Below are 23,704 nucleotides of genomic sequence, written 5' to 3' on the forward strand. Positions count from 1 at the left end.
CCTTCTTCCTTAGTATCCATGTAATCTCCTATTTTTAAGACAATAAAATAAATCCAGTATGGTATAAACCCACATGAGTCAATCCATACAACTAAAATTTTAAATTTTAAAGTAAAGATCTTTTAATTTAGAAAACTATATTTTCCTGGGATATTAATGTTTGAATAAAGAAATATTTTCTGGACCAAAAATACCAATTTCCATGACCTGGATTTTACCAAATACACTTGCTCACTGGTATAGACTTAAAGTTCAGTGATACAAGGTAAAACATTTTTTTCTTTTTAATTAATGGATATAGGTCTTTTTTTTTTTTTTTAAAGATTTTATTTATTTATTTGACAGAGAGAGAGAGACAGCCAGCGAGAGAGGGAACACAAGCAGGGGGAGTGGGAGAGGAAGAAGCAGGCCCCCAGCAGAGGAGCCCAACGTGGGGCTCGATCCCAGGACTCTGGGATCACGCCCTGAGCTGAAGGCAGATGCTTAACGACTGAGCCACCCAGGCGCCCCAATGGATAAAGTTCTTGAAACAAAGCTCTGATTGCTACGAGAGGCTACTTACATACATTATGGTTTGCAATTACCTCACTGAAGAAGCTATTACAGAAGCTCTCAAAGACTTCAACATGCCATCTAGTGGGACTGGAGTAAACTTAGGTGCAGGGCCCAAAATTCAAGGGGGAAAAAAAGGGAGCACTCCTGCTGCTAACACTGGTATATAAGAGAGAACGACACTCCCACAAGAAGTGTTTTAAATGAAATTAATTCGATGGGAGTGGTAAAAACACTCAAGATTTTCTCCCTGTGTCTATGAAACTGATCGTTTGAGAAACTCAGAAGGAGAGAAGGCAAAGAAAGAGGGCAAAAGTGAGGAAATACCACATCCTCCCCAATGTACTTCTCTAGATGGTATATGTCCAAAAGTTTTGGTGAGGCGGATATCAAATAATACCAACACTTAGCAAAATATGACAACGCCATGGTGTCTTACAAAGACAGGTCTCCTAGCTCGTTTACTGCCCTGACCGCAGTGAGCTTACGACCGTACGAAGGACACAGTCACTTGCAGACTAATACTATCTCCCAGTTTTAAAATCTGATGACTCCAAAACAAAGTAATATATTTAGTAAGACAGTCAGTTATGAACTAAGTTTAAAAAAATGATCTCTGGATATGAGCCTCCAGAAATCTTTCAGAAGGTAATTCATTCCCTTTTACCAACTGTTATTCCTTTTCAAAAGAAAATCATGGCTTGGTTCACTGACTACAAGGTCACCTAAGAAAACCTAACCTCATGAAGAGACAAGAGTAAAAAAGTCAACACAATTGTCTTAGAGCTTATTTTATCTTTAGTTCTAGTTGTATAAACGGTAGCTCATGAAATGTTCTGAAATCATTTTACACACAAATACACCAGGGATCATGGTCAATTTTAAAATTAAGAAATCAATGAAACAAAACCGCAATATCAAAACACTAACATTTTCTCCACTTTCCTGGACAAACTCCAATAAACATAAGCTGGGCGGAATCACCCCCACGGGACTCCAGTGCTGGGTCTCACTGGCATACCTTGACAACTGGACTCCCTGTGGAGGCTGTGTAGTATCTCCTGGTCTTCTTTTGTTTGATAATTAAACTCCTCAAGATGCGCCGCTCTGTTGTTCGCGTTCTGGGCCAGCATTAGCTGGATGTCCCCACAGAGCGTCAGATACTGAGACAGAAACAGCAGCACTTCAGAGAGCATGTTGGTGCAGAGGCAGCAGTAAGTATCTAGGCAGGAGGGGGGAGAGAGAAAAAGACACCGGGGTATTAAAAATTAATGAATACGGTGACTATTAAGAGAATTTGTTACTAGCTGAAAGATTTGCACCACTGTATCTATTCTAAGGTTATGGTATGTCAGATATCACATAGGCTTCATGTATTTCAAAAGGAAGATCATTAACCACCCAGAGCAAAAAATAAAATACGAAGTAACACACCCAAGACTAGAAAAAGTTATTCCAAAATTAAATTTTACTACAGCAACAGGAGTAAAACTTCACTGTGATTTAGATGCCTTTTCTGTCCCCCCCTCCCAACGTCTATTAAGCGTATTAATTTACAGTGACTTACCGTGGCTCTGCAAAGCTAATTTTATGTATCGTAACGCTCTTCCGTATTTCTGAAGACTCATGGCAGCATCAGACAAAACATAATAGGCCTTTGATGACTTGAGAATCAGCTGGAGTTTCATTTTATGTTGCCAAGAACCAGGGATCATTCCAGATTGACTGGAATAATTACCCTTTTGAAGGGAGCCCACTATGACATGGAAGGAGGGGAAAGGAAGCACATTTTATTTGAATGTAAGTCTCACTATTAAAAAAAAAAATGTTTCTTGATAGAAACAGTCCAACCTTAGGTACTATGGCTACAAGACTGGCAAATACTGTGCTTTCACTGCTTAACAACAGAGTAAAATGGCAGTGTTTCAACAGACCCTCGCTGGGATTGCTGAAGGCTCTCGGCTCCCTGCTGCTGTCAACTCTGTCATTCTCTTTCAGGGTCACTGACACATCTAAACGCATGACTGGCATGTCCTTTCTCTAGTCTATGTGTCAACCTGCCAGAGAGTTTCCCTTCCTAAAACAAGCTTTAATTATGCTGGGACCCCTGTTCTAGAACCCCAAAATGGCTTCGCACCACTTATTAGATCCTGTCTAAGCATCTTAGCCCACTTCCTAGGTGACATTTCTGTCTTCCTCCCCGGTATTCCACCCCTACCACCTATCAGCCAAAGTCAAGTTACTGCTTATTGCCCACACAGTTGTCTATTTTCTTCCACCTCCCCTTAGGGGACTGCTTCCTCCACCAGGAACCCGCTTTATTTAGAGTCCAGCCTACTACTACCTTCTTCATCTAACGAATGATCACTTTTGTGCCAAGCACTGTGCTAGCCACCAGAAACCGTGACATGAAGTTCTATGTTCTCCATCCTTGAGATCCTGCACACTAGAGGCAGAGACAGGCTGCTAACACAGACCACAGCAAAATCTATTATTAAGTGCAACTGTAGAGATAAGAACGAAATGCTGTGGGAATCCCCCTCCCCAGTCTCTGAGCCTTGGGATTTCTCATTTTTTGATCAGTGACAACACGAATCTTTCAAAGCAATGAAAGGTACTTACAATCTCTCTTACGGTTTTAATTGTGCATGTTATTTCTTTTCCCCCTGCTAGCGCATGCATTCTCTGTGCGTGAGGCTTGGTGAGAACACCAGAATTGAATAAGACGGTTTTTGCTCACCACTGTATTGGTATGTGTGCATACAACACAGCTAACCAGGACATAAGACAGCCTGTAGTAATGCGAAAGGCAAAGTGGTAAGAGAATCAATTCTGACTAGAGAGAGGCGAGCACAGATCTCTTGAACATCAGGAGGATTTTCAACAGCTGAGTTGGGGACGAAGGAAGAGAGAAAAGGCATTTCAAAAAAAAGAAAAAGAGGCAGAGATGTGTCAGGCTCTGGTGTTCTCCTCCCCGTATCACAGCTCAAGCCGGGCACACAGGAAGCAGCACACAAATGCGAGGGCACTAACTTCACTGCCCCCCTCCCCCACACAACTCATGTTCGTGAAGAGAAGAGAAGTCAGGAAAGCACTTGGTATTTCACACATACAGGCTTCCAGAACATTTTTTAAAGCAACTGAAACTGATTTTTTAACAGACCACATGTTCTTCATGAAATGACTTTCCTGAGGAACAAATTACACAATGCGTAAGTGATCTTTCTAGTTTATTCAAGGACCACCAGTAACAAAAGCCAACAATCCTATGGTGCTTCTTATGTGCACTAAGTACTTCACACATATTAATTCATTTAATCCATATAAAAACCTTTAAAGTAGGCACTGTTATCTTCATTTTGAGAGAGGAAAAAAAAAAAACAAAACACCACACCAAAAAACCAAGGTTCAAAAAGGTGGAACTTGCCTTAGCAAAGCCATGATTTGAGGCTAGGCAGTTTGGTTCCCAATTCCGCTCTTCAACACTCGACTGCTTTTACTGAAGCAGTAATTTCTTATGAGAACCCTACCGAGCTAAGGGCATTAGCTCCTCACTGCAGGGGACCGGAAGAAGCGGAACTTATTAGGAATATCTATAAAGGGTCAAAATTATCCTTTGTTTTTTATTTTGAATGAAATGGTATTTTCTCCTACTTTTCATTCACATGATACCCTTCTCCTGAATTCCTTTCAATGAATGCCTTAATTGACCTAAGTCCGCTGTTGATAAAGGACTAGTATACTATTCTATAGAACAGTCCTTATTTGCACATCAATTCAACTTACTTTTGTCCAAAAACAAGGCCATCTGCTTCTCCAGACCCTCAGGACCCCCCCTTGTGGATTCATCTTCATATTTTAATGGGATTGGGGTGTTGGGGTCAGCTGCAGGAAGGTCGCTTTCTTTTTTAATGCTGCTATCCACAGATTTTAACCCCTTTAAAAAAGGAGAAACATTCACTCTACACATAACTGAAGGTCAACCAGAAACTAAATATAAGGCTCTGAACACATTTAGGAGAATTTAAATGTTGAAAACAGACTTGAAAAGACTACATTTTACTTGCAACAGTTGGGAAGAACTAATTTTCACTTTACATATAAAAGGGAAAAAGTCAGGGCAGAATTTCATTCAGAATAATGTTTAGACACCAATAAACAAGCACTATATGCAAACCAGGTACAAATTTACTGCAACAGTGAAGGTAAAATTGAGACTTACCTCCAGAACGTAGCTAAGCACGAGTCTACAGCGCTCCTCTGTGTCATGGCAAACTGGAAACGTGCAACTGGGCTTCAGAAACAAATATTTAAAATGATTAATATGCTGCCCACACAACAAATTCCACAGCCCTCAGCTCCTGGGAATTACTAAAACTCTACACATCAATAATTTCAAAATTTGCTGTGTATTCAGCTTTGTGAGGTAACTGACACTAAGGTTAATGTACTGCTTTAATTGCAGATAAAAGTGACCTAAGCATCCACAAAACCTTGCCTAACAAAAAGATCTTCCAAAGTGTATGTTACTTTAAATTCTTAAAATATTAAAAATAATTCTATTATGACAAAAAAAGCAAGAATGTGAGTAATGCTTTGGATAAATGTATACCTAATCTAACAGAGGAGCTGAATCCCTAATTAGCACTGGTACTCGGTAACACACAGTTAACAATATCATCAACTTAGCAGTAAGTTAACAAGTATCACCAATGGTCTCACTGTATAATTTGTACAATTTATATGCTTAATTATGAGCAGAACCAGTTAACAACCTGTATCTACTAAGCGACCTTATGTGTAAGGGCCTCTGCGAGGCATTTCATTTTCGATGAATCCTGCAAGGCTGGAACGACGGTTCCCACTGTGCACCGAGCACAGATGTTAAGTAACCTGTCCGTGGACACAGTCACTGAGCTGGAAATGAGGTGCTGAAGCCACACCGACTGCACTTTCAAAAGTACGCTAATAAGGCGAAGCTAACTAAAGACCTGTTTACATGAATACCAGGACCGCATTTTCTAAGTGCTTCGGATATTGAGAAAAACTGCCATCTCTGTAAAAAACTGTAAACTAATGCACCACTACATCTTTGTCATCTACTTGCCCCACAAATCAAAGGTCTTGTGTTACAGTGCAGGTCCCCAAATACACAGAACTTTTGCCATCAGTAATCTTGTTCATAATCAGAAAACTTTTTTTTTTTAATTCCACTGGGGGGGCATTCAAGCTGAAAGTGCACTAAAACTCAGATGGACAGTTAAGAACTTGTCCTGTAGTCATTTAATCAAATATTTCCTGAGCGCCCATTACATCTTCTTTACATGGGAGATACAAGAACGTCCATATGTACAGGGAGCTTCTGTTTTTGTGAAGGGAAATAAACACAAACTTCAGATAGACAGATTATGATCTCCATGAAGGAGATAAAAATATAGCAGGCTTTGGCTAGAGTGGTCGGGCAAGATCTTCAGAAGGAGCAACATTTCCATCGAGACTTAAGGTCTAAAAACGGCAGTCATGAAAACTGGGACGCGCCGAGCATAAGCAACAGCAGGTGCCTCACGTGGACATGACCTATGATGAGCTTGAGGCAGGAAAAAAGGCAGTGTGACTACGGTAAAGGAGCAGAAAGTGAAGGAAAAGACAAAAAGATAGGCAATGTTAATCTATCTGGATATAAAGTTTCCATCTGAAAGTTAAACTCAGAGCTTACGTTAAGAGATTATCTGTATATACGATGGTATTTCAGTTCCAGGAATAGCCAGAGTCTTTTAAGGCTGACTTGGATCTGATCACAGGGAGGTAGGACTGGAAAGTAATTAGGATTTAGCAAACTGAAATGTAATTCTACTGTCTGGAAGAAGACCAATTGGGAGAAGAATAGTCAGCACAATCCATGTCAATAGAACTTCAAGGGCATGAAGCTGTCAGTCTATCTGACCTTGACCAGGCAGAGATGTGTCCAACCTAGCTGATATGCCCCACTCACTGCAAAAGTACTGTCCTGCAGCACTCGGATAAGGTATCACTTCCCCACAAGTGGATCAACAAGCCACCCCTTGTCTACTCTTATTCTGTGTTCACCAAGCAATCTACACATCTGGTTTCGCAGTAACCCAGAAACCGAGAGTGAATACCCTGGTGAGGAGACAGGAGTATATACTGGTCACTGCAGAAGGAAAATCTCCTACATAAAAACTGGCGTATTGATGTGTGGTTTACACATCATCTACCATCGGTCTGCACGTGGATCAGCTACCCCGGGGCAACTATAAAACAGGTTTAGGATTCATAAAGCTAATGATTACTAGGCCCTGGACCATGAAGGATCTACTGAAGTAATGCCATCTTTTTTTTTAAGATCTGAGAGAGCAGGGGCGCCTGGGTGGCACAGCGGTTAAGCGTCTGCCTTCGGCTCAGGGCGTGATTCCGGCGTTATGGGATCGAGCCCCACATCAGGCTCCTCCAGTATTAGCCTGCTTCTTCCTCTCCCACTTCCCCTGCTTGTGTTCCCTCTCTAGCTGGCCGTCTCTATCCTGTCGAATAAATAAAGAAAATCTTCAAAAAAAAAAAAAAAAAGATCTGAGAGCAAGCGAGCGTGTGAGAGAGAGGAAGAGCGCACGTGTACGCAAGCACACACAAGTGGGGGGGGCAGAGGAAGAGGGAGAGAGAATCTGAAGCAGACTCTGCACCGAGCACAGAGCCTGACACAGGGCTTGATCTCAAGATCCTGAGATCATGACCTGACCTGAAACCAACAGTCGGATGCTTAACCGACTGCGCCACCCAGGTGCCCCAGGAATGCCATCTTTTGAGAGGCCAGCTGCAGTCAATTAATCATTGTTTTTGCACTGATAAAACTTAAATACAATTTTACCATGCTTACTCGGATTTGATGAATGGATTTGTATTTTTCTGGAACTGACAATTCTCCAACAGACTTAATAATAGCTACTGCTTTGTTATCATCTGAGGGATCAGAACTGGTGCTATAGGATCCATTTTCATCGCTGTCTGGCATCTCTTCCTCCTCTTCACTGTAACTTTCATCAGAATTCTCATTTAAAGGAGATTCTGAACTTTCTTCTTTTTTAGGTTCATCTAATTGAAAAAGTTCTGAAAGCATGTAATTGGCTGAAGCAATAATCTTATAAAAAAAAAAAGAAATACGTGTGATTGTCATCAAAACTGAGCATTCTAAAGTGGAATACATTTTACTACTGTACTAACAAATTCTAGGAGGTCTGCAAACAGGCTGTTTCCACACTGTAATAGGCGCAGAACTGGCTCAGGTCAAAGTTATCACTACGGTGAAGGTTCTCTATAAAATCTTCATGGGTTGATATGTTTATTTCCTGCAATTATTCCAACCCCAGCCCTCTCTCTTAAAAAAAGGTGGCAACTGGAGATAAAAGTTTTCACAGGAAGTGTCGTTAACTAAAATATTAGCAAGGCAACACTCCATATTAACGGAGAAACCAGAATTTCTCTTTACAAGCTATGAATTAATACGGCTTTGGTAAGCAACTAATATTTATTACATGATCTTTGGTTCCAGGGGGAAAACCCCCACTAGCTTAAGGAATGAAAAGTCCATCCTGGCATCTCTTAAAATTAGCATTTACATATTATCATTATTTATTCTACTCTACTGTTATTATTTTTGATGACAGACATTCAATAGTTTTAACACCCTTTTCTAACTTTCACATAAACTATCCAATTTCCACGAAACACCACCACCTCACAATCAGCAATTAGATATTTAAGTCAGAAATTATTTTGCCATTTTTCTTCAAAAAGAGTTTTCTCTTGGTCTGGTCTCGGATAAACTTTTATATCCAACTGGATGGGGCTACAATTAAAATTAACTTGGATCTTTAAAACAACATTGCATATGATCCATGTCTTTCCTAATTTAAATGGAATACAACTAGCATTACACCAAAAAGTAGCTGTCAGATTCAGACAACTGCGGGAAAGGGTGGTGTAAAACTGTGGGGCACATGTCTGAAAGATTATTTTAAGAGATGCTTTATATACTGAAGAAGTCCAGAGTGTGAACCTTATTTATACAACAAAGTGATAACAAGGCTCGTTTGTGTAAATGGATCTTTTAAAAAATACTGTAAAATAGTTTTCCACCTTCTAGAAGTGCTAAGGTAAAGGGAAAAACAGCACCACTGTTAAAATTACAAGAGTTCTAAAATTACAGAACAGTGTTATCCGAGAGAAATGTAATGTTAGCCAGCCACATATGAAATTCTAAATCTTGTGGCTAAATTATGAAAAGTAAAATGTGGTGAAATTAATTTTAATACATTGGTTCAATAACACAAAATATTATCATTTCAACATGCAATGTGTACACCCACCCTTCACAATTCAACGTGCGTTCTACACTGAAAGCGCACCTCGATTCAGATGAAGCACACTGTAGTGCTCAACAGCCACAAGCGGTTACTCGCTGCCATAATGGACAGGGCAGGTCAGACCTCGAATTAAGAGGCTTTAAAGTCTAGGCAACAATCTTTCAGGATGCTAGAATATTTTAATTTTTAAAAACTTTTTCAGAATGCTAGAGTATCTTTAAAGAGCATATAAATGTTAATCTTACTTGAGGATGTCTGCTTTTGTCCAACAATTTAACACAATTAAGAAGCAATGTTCTAATAGTCCCGTAGTGTTTCTTATTTTGATTCTTCTTCATCATCATGTTGCAAGCAACCCTAAAAAAATGTGTATATCAACTTTACACCCCATTCCTCATTCTCTGCAAGACTCAAGTATAAGCATGCTCTTCTTACCTTCCAATAGAATAAGGGATTTAAGAAACAATACTGTATTTTAAAATATGGTATTTACTCTCCCCCCCAAGTTGACTTTGGTACAGCCTGTAAACATACGTACAGACTTTGTTTCTTAAGCTACAAAAACCTAAAAGGTATTTTAGAAGCTTTGACCTAGCTAGTGTGGCTGAGCGCTTTAAAATTTTGAATAAGGCTACTTCTTCAAGAACTCACTTATATAAGAGAATGGCCACCGGCATTGTGAATGGATTCTGGTACTTGTCTTCAGTTTCTTCACAAAGAGTAGTGAGATCATAGAGCTTCACTATATCACTGCCACTTGCTGAAAAGGAAAACAAACCTTAGTTTACCAGAGTCACTCAAATCAATTATGATCGTTCATTCAAGAAGGAATGTACCTTTAAACAGCCAATAGGTATGTCCTTCTTTCGTACAGTTAGATTTTAGAAACGATAAAATATTCTGTGCAATGTCTTTTATGACTTTCGTAGAAAAGTTCGAGTTTTCCAAATTGGGAATCTCTTCAGTTTTTATCATTTCATACTTCTGTAAAACATAGAAAACGCAGTTTCAGAGAAAATCTAGGTAGCAACCCTTCTCTTATTAAAAAGGAACCAAATACATAAATCCTGCCATCAGAGATCTATGCAGCCCGGAAGAGCTTAAACCGCTGGCTTTCGATCTTTTTACTGCTCCAACATTCCAAAGGAATCTGACCCACCTGTCAGCAACGCTGCTGGCTTACCACAAGAGTAAGTCTCAAGACAGAATCACCACCATCTGGAGCCACAATTTAGGCACGATCCTACCTCTGTTCTCACGTGGAACAGCTCATAGCATACACTTCCTTCTGTTCTACCTGGTGGTTTTCACCTGGGAGGATGGTAGACGAAGGCAGACTTCACCCAGCCCAGGCAGCCCAGCCTGCTTGTCCCCCAGACACTAGACTCACTTGGCAAGTCTCTCCAGTAGACACTACTCTTCCCTTGAGCTACGGACTCGACTCCTTCACAGAAACAAAGACGGGGACTGGAGGCAGCAACAAGAGTAGAGGCCACGTGGACATCACTGCCACTACTTTTATGGTACCTCCGCATTTTTTTCTAGTTTGTCTTCTGTTCACACTTCCCTAAATGTCTCTTCCCACGTCTTCTGAAAACTCTAAGACAAGAAACTCCAAATCGATTGGAAAATAAGACCAAATAGTCTCCTAAGGTTGGTTTTCATCCTTCTGGTTCATCTAATGCCTCAAGTCATAATTTCCTTCTTAAAACACTCCTCTCCTGGACTTTATACTACACTATTCAGGTCCTCCTCCCCTTTCACCCACATAGGTAAAGGCTCCAACATTTAAGTCGACTAGATCCCCGCGGTGATGACGTCCATAGGTATCCAGGGCGATGGCACCTTGGGTTATTTCTCTAGCCCCGTCTTCTCCAATGCCTGCAACTTCAAAATGCTCATGGACATTTCAATGCTTTCCTCAAATGGAACACGTGATGAAGACAGATCACCTTCCCTGCCTAAACCAGTTCAGTATCCCCATCTCAGGCGATAATACCACCGCTATTCTAGACCCTGAGTCCTGGAATTACCTGTAACGCCACCACTCACTCCGGCCACAGCCTCTCATTATATTTTTTTTTTAATTTTTTATTTTTTAAAGATTTTATTTAATAGAGAGAGACAGCCAGCGAGAGAGGGAACACAAGCAGGGGGAGTGGGAGAGGAAGAAGCAGGCTCCTAGCAGAGGAGCCTGATGTGGGGCTCGATCCCATAACGCCGGGATCACGCCCTCAGCCGAAGGCAGACGCTTAATGACTGAGCCACCCAGGCGCCCCACACAGCCTCTCATTAAATACTGCTGTTTAGGGTAATGGTACAACAGTGTTTCTCAACCGAGAATGCAAATCAGAATCATCTACAAACCTTTCTTTTTTTTCTTTCTTTCACGGACACATACCAGATCCCACCTATCCTGAAACACTAGGGAGCCAAGCAAACTGTTTTTCAGAGACCACGAGTGATTCTGATAAACACTGACTTAGAATCACTGGGTTGGAGTACAACGGTTAGAAGTATGGCCTCAGCCAGATCCAGGTTCAAATACTGGCACCACCACTTACGAGCAATGTGGCCCTGGGCGACTCACTTGAGCTCCCTGATCCTCCAGTTTCCCTCTTCATCAAAAGGGAATACTGGTATTCCAGCAGCTAAGAAGATCAGGTAAGTAATGCATGTAAAGCACTTAGCAAAGTATCTGGAACAAAACAAGCACTCGATAAATGCTAGCTCCTTACGATCGTCAATTCTTAGTGTTTCCTCTACAGTCTAAGTCCAACAAGTTACTTACAAAAGTAGAGCAAGGCCCCCACCGCCCCCCACCCCAAAGCTTCTTGTCTCCGAGCCCTCCGTGCCTGCCCTATAGGCCATCTCCAAACTAAGACTCCAACACAACAAATTTCACCTCCCAGATGTGAAGCCTTCACAGATTCCAGATTACCAACCGAACTAAGCCCACATTCCTTAGCTCAGCTCCTAGATTCTCCATTATCTGACCTTGGCTTTTCTAATCTATTTGCTATTCTGTTACATGAATCCTGTGTCCCTAGCTGCATTTGTGATCAATCCCTTCTTTTACTTCCACTAGTCTTCTAACATTCATCTCTTGTTTTTGGAGAGGCTACCGTTCAAGATTCAGTTGAGAGGCCGCTTCTTCTAAAGGTCTCTTTCAGATCAAAACAGAAGTGATCTTGCCTTTCCTGACTACCCAGACTTCCGTGGGTGTCCTGCCCTTCTAACAGATGGTCTTCTATCTTTCTCTTTGCACCCTGTGATTTCCCATTAGTATTTTACCTTTCCGGGTAGTGACCAAACTTTATTCTGTTTTCCCCCAACACCTCCTAAGTAGAACAAGCTCAATAACAGCATGCTATTTAAGCTGTCGACTTCACACGCTGTTGCTGTAGCCTTCCCCTGTGACTCTGTATATACTGAATAGATACTTGCAAGCTGAAGGGATACCTCCACTGTACAGACACTTTTAGGTAATTAGTTACTATGAATGCCTGGCATTAAAATCAGAGTTCTCTGGCTACAAATGCAGGTTGCAGTATATTTATGACCTTCCCACAAATTACGTGTACAATTATACTCCTATAACATCTAGAATTCTGATATCACCAACTCGAATGTGAAAACACTCCAATTTCAGTTTATTCACAGCAGTCTTCCTTGTTAAAGAGACAGTATTTAAGTATTCAAGGGCCTCAAAAACTTTGGTGAGGTACGCCCTGCACTGATTTACATTTGGGAGAAAATTAGAAAAGTCACACTGTAGCTTACTTACCTGCACAATTCCATTTACGTGAAAACACATCACAAGTTCCGGTACGTTGCATATCAAGTTGTCCAACCAATAGTCAATTCCCGTCAGCACATTAATTGGTTTGTTGTTGTCCCTAAAAACACACATTTCTAGTGTTACACAGTTTAATTTAAGATGTTCCATAATAAGCCATCTGAGACTTATTTCCGCCATTTGACCATTTTAATCTGTTCTCCCTAGATGAAAAATGCCACACACACTTTCTTTTCTGATGAGATGTGCGCATGCAGCTCACGTGGTGTGTTCTTTACCATCTTTCCATAAGTTCTGCTTGCATTTCTAAGTGGAATCCATACAAGTTTTCAGTAAGAGTAGAAGGAAATAGGACAGCGGATTACTGTGAGCCTACTGCATGCTCCCCATACACCCTGAGGTGAAAGACTGACCACCTCATATCATAGTGGCCACGCTGTAGCTCACGCTGGCTGATAGGAACACATACAGCTAGAGTACTAACAGAAGTGCTCACAATTAGTTAATAGGAAGCTGGTAAACCATCTCCTTAACTAATTAAATTCTATTATACTCTCACACGTTGTGAATTCAGACATAAGATTAAGCCAGTACAACAGCTCTCTGACTCCATTCATTAAGGACTTGAATGAAAACCCAGCCTCAGGGCTTTCAGCATCTGCTGAGAATAGCCCCTTCCTTACTGTGCGGCTTTCAATTCGTGGGGGAAGAGGGAGGTGGAAAACCCAGATAAGGTGATGATTAACAGATTAATAGATGAAGTGAAAGCAGATAAAACACCGACTCTAAAGAAATACCATTTTGGTTTACCTGAGACGTAAGCTGACTGCTGGGTATCTGCCTCCTCCAAATATAGGCATGTTGGAGCCAACTAACATATGTATATCTTCAAATGTCCACAAGATATTCCGAACAAAATCATTTTTAAGACCCTTTAATTAAAAATAAAATAGGAGAGATTATTATGTAATACACAGGAGAACAATAATTTCCCCCCATGATTCACAGAAATTCTAGAAAAGGGAAAGACAAAGAAGACAAAGTAAATTAAAGTCACAGAGCTATAAGATCATAGAGATGTTTAGAAAGTGACTTTCAGGATCAAGTGGACTTTTTTCCCTACAAATTCCAATTCAGACTAGCTTTTAAATGACAAAGTAGACTGGGGATCAGGTGTCCCAGTTTGGCCACCACGGAAAGCATACCTGACTGTTCTCCCCGTCATTGAATAAAGTAGTCAGGTTTTGTTCTTTGGGTGCTGAGGCCACATGCCCCACTATGTATGAGGGTTCAAGAGGCTCACTTCCCTGTGAAAAGTGCAAGGATAAGGAGTGACTCTGCTGCCGTAATTTTTCACAAATGGCCTACTTTTCAAGAGTATCCCCTAAACATTCAAAGCATAAACCTCAAATCTACTTTTGTGAATTTAGAGCTAATGTGCAAATCATGAACTCTCATCACCGTGTGGCTTACTTCAGCTCTTAATTATCATAGCTATTCGAATAAGCTAATTACATTTAGATCTTATGCAAATAAAAAGGATTAAAGATTATTTTAAGCTTTCAAAGTTTTGATTTTTTTTCCTTTTTGGATAAATCTGAATACCACTGCTATTTCAGCCCACCCCATCTCTGCTGAATTAAAAAATTTCTAAGAAACCTCAGCCGTATTCTTTTTATTTTTCCTATATTTTTTAAAAGATTTTATTTTAAAGTAATCTCTACATGCAACTTGGGGCTCAAACTTTCAAACCCAAATTCAAGAGCCGCACACTCTACTGACTGAGCCAGCCGGGCACCCCTCAGCCACATTATTCTTGAGACATCGGTCATCAGAGCAGCCCTGAGGTTTGCCATTGTCTGACATGTGCTTCACAGAACACTAGTCCCTGGGGTACTCGGGGAAGAACTTCCAGAGTAAGCTTTGAAACCCACTGCTCGCTATAGGCTTGCTTTTGGACAATAACAATGCCTATTACATTAAAAAAGCCTCTAAAAGGTTCTGTAGTAGAAAAATCAACTTCCCCTCTGTAAAATCCAATGTTCTCAAACTTATTTCATCTCAGAACACATTTTATTCTTAATACATTCTGTGGAATATATTCTAGAAAACACTTAATGGAAGGGAACCTTTGACAAGGAGTAAACTCAGTCCACCACTCAAATTTCCAACCATTAGGGGCAGCTGCCTTCAGAAACATCACGTTAAACCTTTAATCCCAAGACCAGTATGTGTATGTGCGTGTGCACAGCTTGGCCCATAAATTTCTTACTTCTCAAGCGATGTGCATGCTAACAAGCTCAGCCCCTGCCTGTGAAGTGAGGACACTCGACTGCAGGTACGGTGGGGGTGGGGTTCTCCTCCAGTGCTTTGCTCTGTCTTGTATTCTCCTTAAAGAGTCCCACTAGAACTTCAAGCTTTTTTATTTTATTTGTTTGTAGAGACAAGTTATCAACCTGTGAACCAAATCCCCAAACTGCATTTACGAGGTAGTAGCTTTAGTGGAGTCTGGGCTCTGGGTTATAATGTTCTCAGTAAAAGTCTGGCTCCAAGGCCAACCACAGCACCTATTTAAACTCTATCACTGCTTCACACAGGCCTCAAACGAGCAAGGTTAGTTTTGGGAATAAGAATTCATGAGGTAATAGTGCGAACAACAATCTCTAAATCTGAAATTTAGGCAGTATGATGTTATACAAAATATTCTGTCAAAGATGATTTTTTTTTATGGCAGGCTAGCTCTACTTAGTACCATGCCGTTGCTATGACAATCCTACTGTTTACAAGGCCCTTCTGAACATATGCGGAGCACACGGGTGCAGCGGAGGACTGCTGTCGGGACAGGTCTCTGAGTCAGAGAGCTCAGGGTTTAAACCCTCAGATTTCACCAGCGGTGTGACCATGAGCAAACATCTACTCTTTATGAACTTTAGTTTACTTATTTATAAAATGATGCCATCAACACTTAATACGTATACAGCCCCAAGGATGAAAACAAATGTATACATACGCACATACACAGCCTAAAGTACGTGGCATAAGAGGCATTAAATAGATGCCGGTTTACTTCCTCCACATACAAGTCTACAAATTCTCAAAAGCCTCCCTGATTTCTCACAGGAAGCCCTAAACAACGTAAGGACAGAATATGGCTGGGAGTCGAGCAGATAGATGGCAAGAGATTCGTATTTCTGTTCTGTGGTCTTTTTGTAATGTGTGGGTTTTGAAGTCAAGGAATACCAAATGAATTTTTAAAAACTCCGTTAATGCGATATAATCACATGTAAGAAAGTGCATAAAATAAATCATACAGTAAAATGACTAATTACAAAGCAAATTATCCATGTAATCATTACCCAGGTCATGGCACTGGACCCTGCTAGCGGCCAGCACCCAGGCCCCTTCTCATTCGCACAACACCCCACCCTTCGGGAGATCCGCACCATGGGAACCTGCACAGTAATTACTTCCTTCTTTTTCTTTGTAGCTTTACTAACTTTGGAAAAAATTTAAATTCATTACATAGCTTAATGAGCTTTCTCGATCTTAAAAACTACTAAAACTAAAAATCAAGTTAAATGTATTTGCCTCCTGTAACTCTAGAGTTTGTGAGGACAGCAGCAATCTGGACAAATAATGTTCAATATGTGAGAACACATAACAAGAGGAAAAACACAATTTACCAAAGATCTTATTTTTATCTTCTTCGACTTTGTCAATATGTTTTCCTAAAAACAGACATGCATAAATTTACATAGATGCAGTTACTTTACTCTTTGATAGGCACAGTAACGATAAAAACTAAACAATAAGAAAAAACCAAGAATACAAGAAACAAAACAGACATACTACTCTCTCTTCCTTTCTAAAATGTGGGTTAAGTCTCAGGAACTTCATCCAGAAAATCTTAAGGGCAATTTTAGGCATAACAATCTAAAAATTACAGTAAGAAGGTCAGTATTAAATTACAAACAGGCCTGAGAGTCTCAGTATTTGATAGGCATTTACTCTAAGTCTAAAGCTTAAAATATTCTCTATCACTGTATTACGTGATACTCTTATGACTTCAAGGAGATAATCGGTATTGATAAACATATTGGTAAGCTATTTTAAATGCTAATAAAAATCTTTAAATATTTCAAATTAATTTTAAAAATCTGATCTAGCCATTCATATTTTTTATAAATTCTACTTCAAAAATTTTGAAAAAGTATTTTTTCTAAAGAATTATAAGACACAAATTAAGAGTATTTTTTACTCCTGTTCTTCTATTTTTATTAACAAGATCATTGGTTTTGTCTTCTTAAATAAGTTTATTGAATTAACATCTAAGTACTAACTAACCTGACTGGAAGCACTGGGATCTTCAGAAACTGAAGAAGGCATTTCAAAGGGGGCGGGCCACGAAGCCCCGTCCGAATCATTTGTCTGATCTGAACTGGATGATTCCTGCTGTTCTGCAGCAGATGGGACGGGCTGAGCGGCTCCATCGCCATTGATACTGGCCAAATCAGAAATAAAAATATCACATTGTTACTAATGTTAACTTTATGTGACAGTCTATTGGTTTTTAAAAGCTAAATTCCATAATCAATCATAAATCTTATTTAAAAAAGGAATAGAAGACATTGAAATGCTGTCAATAGTTGCAAAGCTGAAATTACTTTTACTAGCTTAAAATTAAATTTCAGAACAGAATTTCATGTTCCTTAAGATAAAAAATAATCGAGTAGCCAAGTACCTGTAATATAAAAACTTGGAAAGAATAGCCTTCTGATACCAGTGCTCTTTGCTCTTTTTCTTCCTCTGCCACTTCTGATCGATGAGTCTTTGATAAAACTCCTTCAGCCACGTCCAATCACCAGTCTGAGTAACAAAAGAAAATGATAAATACGACAAACCTGTAATCAAAACAATTTGTTACCCACTCCTCTTTTACAGAAAATACTCAATTTTTAAAATTCTATTTCATAAACACATACTCAAAACACTATCTTTCTAGACTCAATCCCTATCACCTCTTTTGGGGAATCTATCTTCCTCTTCTCCCTGAGCCAGGCTAAAAGAAGTGGTTTTTCTTTTTTTTTTTTTTTTTTTTTTTTTTTTTTAAAGATTTTATTTATTTATTCGACAGAGAGAGAGACAGCCAGCGAGAGAGGGAACACAAGCAGGGGGAGTGGGAGAGGAAGAAGCAGGCTCATAGAGGAAGAGCCTGACGTGGGGCTCAATCCCAGAACTCCGGGATCACGCCCTGAGCCAAAGGCAGACGCTTAACCGCTGTGCCACCCAGGCGCCCCAAGAAGTGGTTTTTCTAACACGTTCCTTAGTACCTGGAATAAGTTCCGATATGCATATTACATTAAAATTATCTGTGTATGTTTATAACGCCAAAACCATAAGCTGCCATCAAAGGACTGTGATGTACTCACTATCACATCCCAAGAGCTTACCAGCGGCAAGCATACATACACTGACCTGCCAACAGTCCCCAGTCCGAGTACAGAAATGGAGGGAGAATAAGCCTTGAGAAACTGAAATGCTGCTGTTACACTTTTCAAAAAGTATCCACCATCAACATCCTGGCGGGGGGTGGGAGGGTCATTACCAAAATACAGTTTGAGAAGCTCTGCTTTAAGTGAACCAATTCTAATAACTATATATTCATAGGAATAATTTCTAACATTTTTCATATTTCCTGGCAGCTATGTTTCATGAGACTCTCTTTAATGGAGACATCAAAGGATTTTTCAAAAATTTTAACTATCCCCTTAGATTTCTAATTTTTTACAACTTCCTCCATTGGTTTCATCCTTTTCTTTCCAAGAATCCTGGCTGTTGGTTATAAACAAAGTAAGTTTCTTCCCTGCTGACTCTGTTTTCTATTTGTGTGTTATTAAAACTCTATATTCCATGCAACTCTCACTTCTCAGTTGCTGAAGTGAACTGTTTCCACTTTGGTCTTTCTTTGAAACAATATTTCTAGTGCCCTTAAGTTGTTAAAATAGTGCTTTAATGGTTGTTTTTCCACAAAAACTTATTACCTGAGACGATCTCATGAAGAGTTCTTGAATATCTAACTCATCGAGGAGGAGAGTCCTTCCTATGCGGTGTACGGCCATGCTTACATGGGACTTGCTGTAGGGAATCTTCAGGAGCTTTTTTATGTTCTTTAAAAAATTAAGAGGAAAAGTAGTTTAAAAAGACCTTTTTAAAAAGACCTTTTTCGTGTGACTTGAACTCTTTCAAATTTTGACTTCATTCAATTTGACAGCATAATAAGCTGTATTTTCCTAAGGTTATACAAACTGTATTGTACACAAAGAGCTAAATACAAACATGGGCAAGACAAAACTTTAAAACTAGAATCACCTACACTTTAGCTGTCATCCTATGTTAATATAAATGGTGCGCAAAGGTTTATTTTTACACAATGGAATTTCCTAAAGTGAAATGCGTACAGGTCACTTTTGCACTGACCTGGGCTTTTAGCCTATCAGATAACTGACCAACTAAGGAGCAATAGATTTTGCTATAAGTATCATTTCTAGTTCTCAACTGGTAACATTATATAAATCATCCCACACATGACTAGTAATTGCTATTATTAAAACACAACCATCAATTATTAATTATTACGACTGCCAGTGTTTTGGGTGTCACTCCTTCCTTTTTGAAAGGAGATGTGGCAGTGATACTTTACTAACAAAAAAGGTATTCAATAATCAAACAGTTGCATCTTATTTCATCAGCAATTTTTCAAGACTACAGAACAGAGCATGTTATAAATCCCTAACATAAACACCCCAATTACGTTCTCCAATAAGGACACTTACTTCAGAGTCAGAGACAACGTCCACATCATTTCCCACAGAATCAATAAAGTCGTATGCCATACCAAAGCTAATGAAAGGAACAAAGGCCACAAAGGTCATGCTCATAATGATACAAGTAGAGTTTATAAGAGAATACACTATTCCATCACTTCCAGGATACCCTTTTTCCATTCTTACATCTCTGCAATCAATATGCCTATCGCCATTAGAATTAGTTTTTCCTTCTTTGTGGTACAAAGACTTAAATCAATCACATCTTAAATTTGAGAAAATACAGTAATAACCATTAGAAGCAACTAATAGGAAACATCTAGAATAGGGGCGCCTGGGTGGCACAGCGGTTAAGCTTCCGCCTTCGGCTCAGGGCGTGATCCCGGCGTTATGGGATCGAGCCCCCCATCGGGCTCCTTCGCTGGGAGCCTGCTTCTTCCTCTCCCACTCCCCCTGCTTGTGTTCTCTCTCTCACTGGCTGTCTCTATCTCTGTCAAATAAATAAATAAATTCTTTAAAAAAAAAAAAAAAAGGAAACATCTAGAAAAAAAAAATTAACAATTACTTTCTTTTTTGTAATTACAAATCCCCAAAAAAATCTCCAAGGGAAATCAGTTCAAGATATTATACCTTTTAGGTGAAGAGATAAGAAAAATATAAGCAGAAACATTTATCAGGATTTTCATCTCTAGGACTGTGTTGGTAGTGACATACAATACTACTTTTTCAGGGGAAAAAAAAAAGAACATGACCCCAATTGAACCCGAAGGAGAGAAGAAAAAAAATGTGTCAGGTGCCACGTGAGGCACGTCTAGTTTCTAAACCTGAAAAGCAGCTGATGTCACCATTTTTCAGTTAGTAAGTGGAAGAGGATCAGAACACTTCCCTAGGACTGCCTCACTTCGAAGCACGCTCTGATGATTTACCATGCGGGCTACGCAAGTTACTTAACCTTTCTAAGCCTCCGTTTTCCCATGCAAAAACTACTTAACAGAACCTAACTCAAAGGGTTGTTTTGAGAATTCAATGAGATAAACATATAAAGTACTGAGCACATGCCTGCACACAGTCAATATAACTAAAATTTAAATCCCTTCATAATATTTAATTGTGCTGACATATAATTGATTAAACCATTCTTCTAAAAGAATATATTTGGACTATTTCCAACTTTTGGCTAGTATAAATAATGATACAAACATTTTGCAAATATAACTTTTACCTTTGGAGGCATGAGGATAATTTCTAAACTACTAACTCATTAGGTTTTAATGTATTTATGGCTCTTGCTAGGTTATGTGGACATTTTTTAAGATTTTATTTATTCGTTTGACAGAGATAGAGACAGCCAGCGAGAAAGGGAACACAAGCAGGGGGAGTGGGAGAGGAAGAAGCAGGCTCATAGCGGAAGAGCCTGATGGGGGCCTCGATCCCATAACGCCGGGATCACGACCTGAGCCGAAGGCAGACGCTTAACTGCTGTGCCACCCAGGCGCCCCTATGTGGACATATTTTAGGTTCAGTCATGGAGAGGGAAAAAAAGGGTATCCTACACATTCAATTGTCTACAAGAATATGAGTGTTGGGGCGCCTGGGTGGCTCAGTCGTTAAGCGTCTGCCTTCGGCTCAGGGCGTGATCCCGGAGTCCTGGGATCAAGCCCCACATCAGGCTCCTCAACTGGGAGGCTGCTTCTTCCTCTCCCACTCCCCCTGCCTGTGTTCCCTCTTTCACTGGCTGTCTCTCTCTCTCTGTCAAATAAATAAATAAAATCTTAAAAAAAAAAAAAAAAGAATATGAGTGTTAGTATATATTTCTCTATAAGAACCCAAGCCACTCTCTCATGCTTAATACCACCAGCAGAATTTCTAGCAACTGTCTCGGCAAGTGTCAAAGTCAAGGGTGGTGTAGGTCACCCAACATGCTGGGTTTCTACATCAGGCTTTTTCAGAAGAAACCACCCACCACCATTTTATGACAAACTCTCCAGGGCAGATCAGGTCGTGTTAAGGGTCCTCCTCCTCCTGCACCACCCTGAGGCTTTGTAGTCACATCCTCAAAACGTATGTAGTTTGGCTAAAATAAACTAGCTGACTGAATTTAAGTGGTCAAAACTCAGCTTTGTTAATAACATGATGCAGACCTGAAAGAAGTATATGCAACCGATATCTTCCTATTAAAATACAATCCTATTGGGGGGGGGGGAGTTTGAAAGTCAAATACAACCTTATTCTAAAGAGAAAGCTCACCAGGTTTCTGATGAGATGATGAGCATTATTACAAACCAAACCCAAAAGCAAACATTAGAGTCTGGGGGCTGGTGGGGGAGAGGGGGTGTTGAGAGATAGGCAAAAATACCACTGATTAATATTTACCTTGAAAATGGCTTGCTTTTCTTACTATTGCCAAGAATGGTAGTTCCTGCTGGTCCTAGTTTGGCACTCTCCCGTAACCAGTTGGCAGGTGGGAGTTTCAAGTCTGTTTTCTCTTCAAGGCGTGCAAATGCTGTACGAGGAGGGGCAGAAGAGTATTTCACCACAGCTCGGCTCTTCACTTCATTGCCTCCAAGAAATAAAGCTGATCCCTAATTAACACATTGAACGAAACTTTAACAAGACTACTAAAAATTAAAAATCCCACTTTTAAAAAAAGAGGAAAAAAACCCACCACATCAGGCTTCACAAGAATACATGCTACACGTTTCTAATAGCAATAAATGCAAGCATTACTGTTACATTTACTTAGCTCTTTTTCACATAATTTCAGAGAAAAACATGAGTCAAGCAGCATACAATGTTTATGGTTATCAGCTAAGTCAGTGGACAAGCAAAAGCCAAGGACAGTCAATAGAATATTAACGAAATACAAAATTTGATAAAACCTCTGCTCGTTATTAAAGATGTATTAAATTTCAGTAACATACCATTTAGAAAGTCGCTTGTGGTAGGATATCTGGGGCATTTTTGTTTTTTTAAGTAAGCTCTACGCCCAAAGTGGGGCTAGAACTCACCAAGAGACCAAGAATTGTGTGTTCCACTGATTGAGCCAGCCAGGCGCCCCTGGGGCTTTTTTGTTTTCGAGCAAACGTTCACTAATTGATTCGACGGTTCATTACTCACTCTGAACCTTTACCTTCACAGGAAGGCACTGGGGGACTCTCACACTCTTCACTTGCACACCCCCAAGCAAGCTCAGTGTCCGAGTTCACTATCCTCACCTTTCACGCAGTCCCTTTTCGGCCCCGCAAAACACTATGAACCCTTCAAGGATTATCTCGATCCCCTGTCGGTGAGCTCCCCCGACACCCGCTCCTTTCCCTCCAGCTTTGCACAACTGTGCCACAGTTTGGAACCACATATTCACATGTACGCTCCTTGAGAGCCGAGATCGTGCCTAACTCGCCCGCCGGTTGTAACCGAAAGGGAAGCCAGAACTGCTTTTGATACGAGTGACCTGGATGCAAGTAACCTGAATGCCTGACCACAGACACAGGGGCTTCCACTCCGTTTGGGGGACTGTCCGAAAGACGCAGAGAAGGCATCAGCAGCCTCCACGAACCGTAACATGCCTCCCCCGAGGAGCGGGCCCGCAGCCCCCGGAGCCCAGCAGGTACCGCCCCAGGACGGACTCACCTGTGCAGAAGGTTCCTCGGATTCTCCCTGGGACAGGAGGCTGAGCCCTCCCCGAGCAGCGGCTCCGGTCGGCGGAGACTCCGCTCCAGCCTCCTTGGAGTCCCCCATCACCTCTGCCCAGGGTAGGCGAGGCGGAACGGGATCCGAGGAGCCGCGACAGAAACCGGGCCCAGCGGCGCGGCAGCACAGCACAGCAAAGACCAGAGACGCCCCGCTCACTGCGCTTCCGGTCTCTGCCCGGAAGGAGTCGCGGTGACACGCTTAAATCTCGCGATCTTTGTGCCAGAGACCCGGCCCCGTCTTCCCCGGTGGAAGCCACCTTAGCGGCAGGGGCAGGAGGTGTAGTGCGCCTGCGCCTGTCGGAGCCTCTTCAGGGGACCACGTCTCGCGGTAGCTGATTCCCAGGCTCCACCCCTTGCACGCCTCTGGCCTTTGTTGGCAAACAGTTCTGGCGACTTGGGCTGAGGGGTGTCAGTTTCGGCGAGGTTGTCGCAGCGCGGGGCGGGGGAGGTGCTGCAGTCCGT

At 40.9% G+C, this 23,704-nt stretch overlaps 1 protein-coding gene across 3 annotated transcripts in view; it reads right to left on the reverse strand.

Annotated features, from left to right (window-relative positions):
- The window catches only part of EDRF1 (erythroid differentiation regulatory factor 1), a 42,043-nt gene extending 18,629 nt beyond the window's left edge, over window positions 1–23,414 (reverse strand). The window contains exons 1-17 of one of the 3 annotated variants that reach the window (XM_045809537.2): window positions 23,181–23,414; window positions 21,924–22,132; window positions 19,560–19,626; window positions 18,768–18,893; window positions 17,468–17,592; window positions 17,071–17,227; window positions 13,932–14,033; window positions 13,537–13,658; window positions 12,715–12,826; window positions 9,764–9,911; window positions 9,579–9,687; window positions 9,173–9,284; window positions 7,442–7,702; window positions 4,775–4,846; window positions 4,339–4,489; window positions 2,120–2,308; window positions 1,574–1,774 (exon numbers count right to left, since the gene is read on the reverse strand). In XM_045809537.2, coding sequence (XP_045665493.1) covers window positions 1,574–1,774; window positions 2,120–2,308; window positions 4,339–4,489; window positions 4,775–4,846; window positions 7,442–7,702; window positions 9,173–9,284; window positions 9,579–9,687; window positions 9,764–9,911; window positions 12,715–12,826; window positions 13,537–13,658; window positions 13,932–14,033; window positions 17,071–17,227; window positions 17,468–17,592; window positions 18,768–18,893; window positions 19,560–19,626; window positions 21,924–22,132; window positions 23,181–23,288 — 2,371 coding nt within the window. In that variant the 5' untranslated portion in view covers window positions 23,289–23,414. The remainder of the gene's footprint in view (window positions 1–1,573; window positions 1,775–2,119; window positions 2,309–4,338; window positions 4,490–4,774; window positions 4,847–7,441; window positions 7,703–9,172; window positions 9,285–9,578; window positions 9,688–9,763; window positions 9,912–12,714; window positions 12,827–13,536; window positions 13,659–13,931; window positions 14,034–17,070; window positions 17,228–17,467; window positions 17,593–18,767; window positions 18,894–19,559; window positions 19,627–21,923; window positions 22,133–23,180) is intronic. The other 2 variants (XM_045809536.2, XM_045809538.2) reach the window with 2 other exon arrangements.
- Between the last annotated feature and the right edge of the window lie 290 nt (window positions 23,415–23,704).

The sequence above is a fragment of the Ursus americanus genome, chromosome 6 (genome assembly GCF_024610735.1).
Source record: "Ursus americanus isolate L20-20 chromosome 6, mUrsAme1.1.p, whole genome shotgun sequence".
Taxonomy (NCBI): Eukaryota; Metazoa; Chordata; class Mammalia; order Carnivora; family Ursidae; genus Ursus; species Ursus americanus.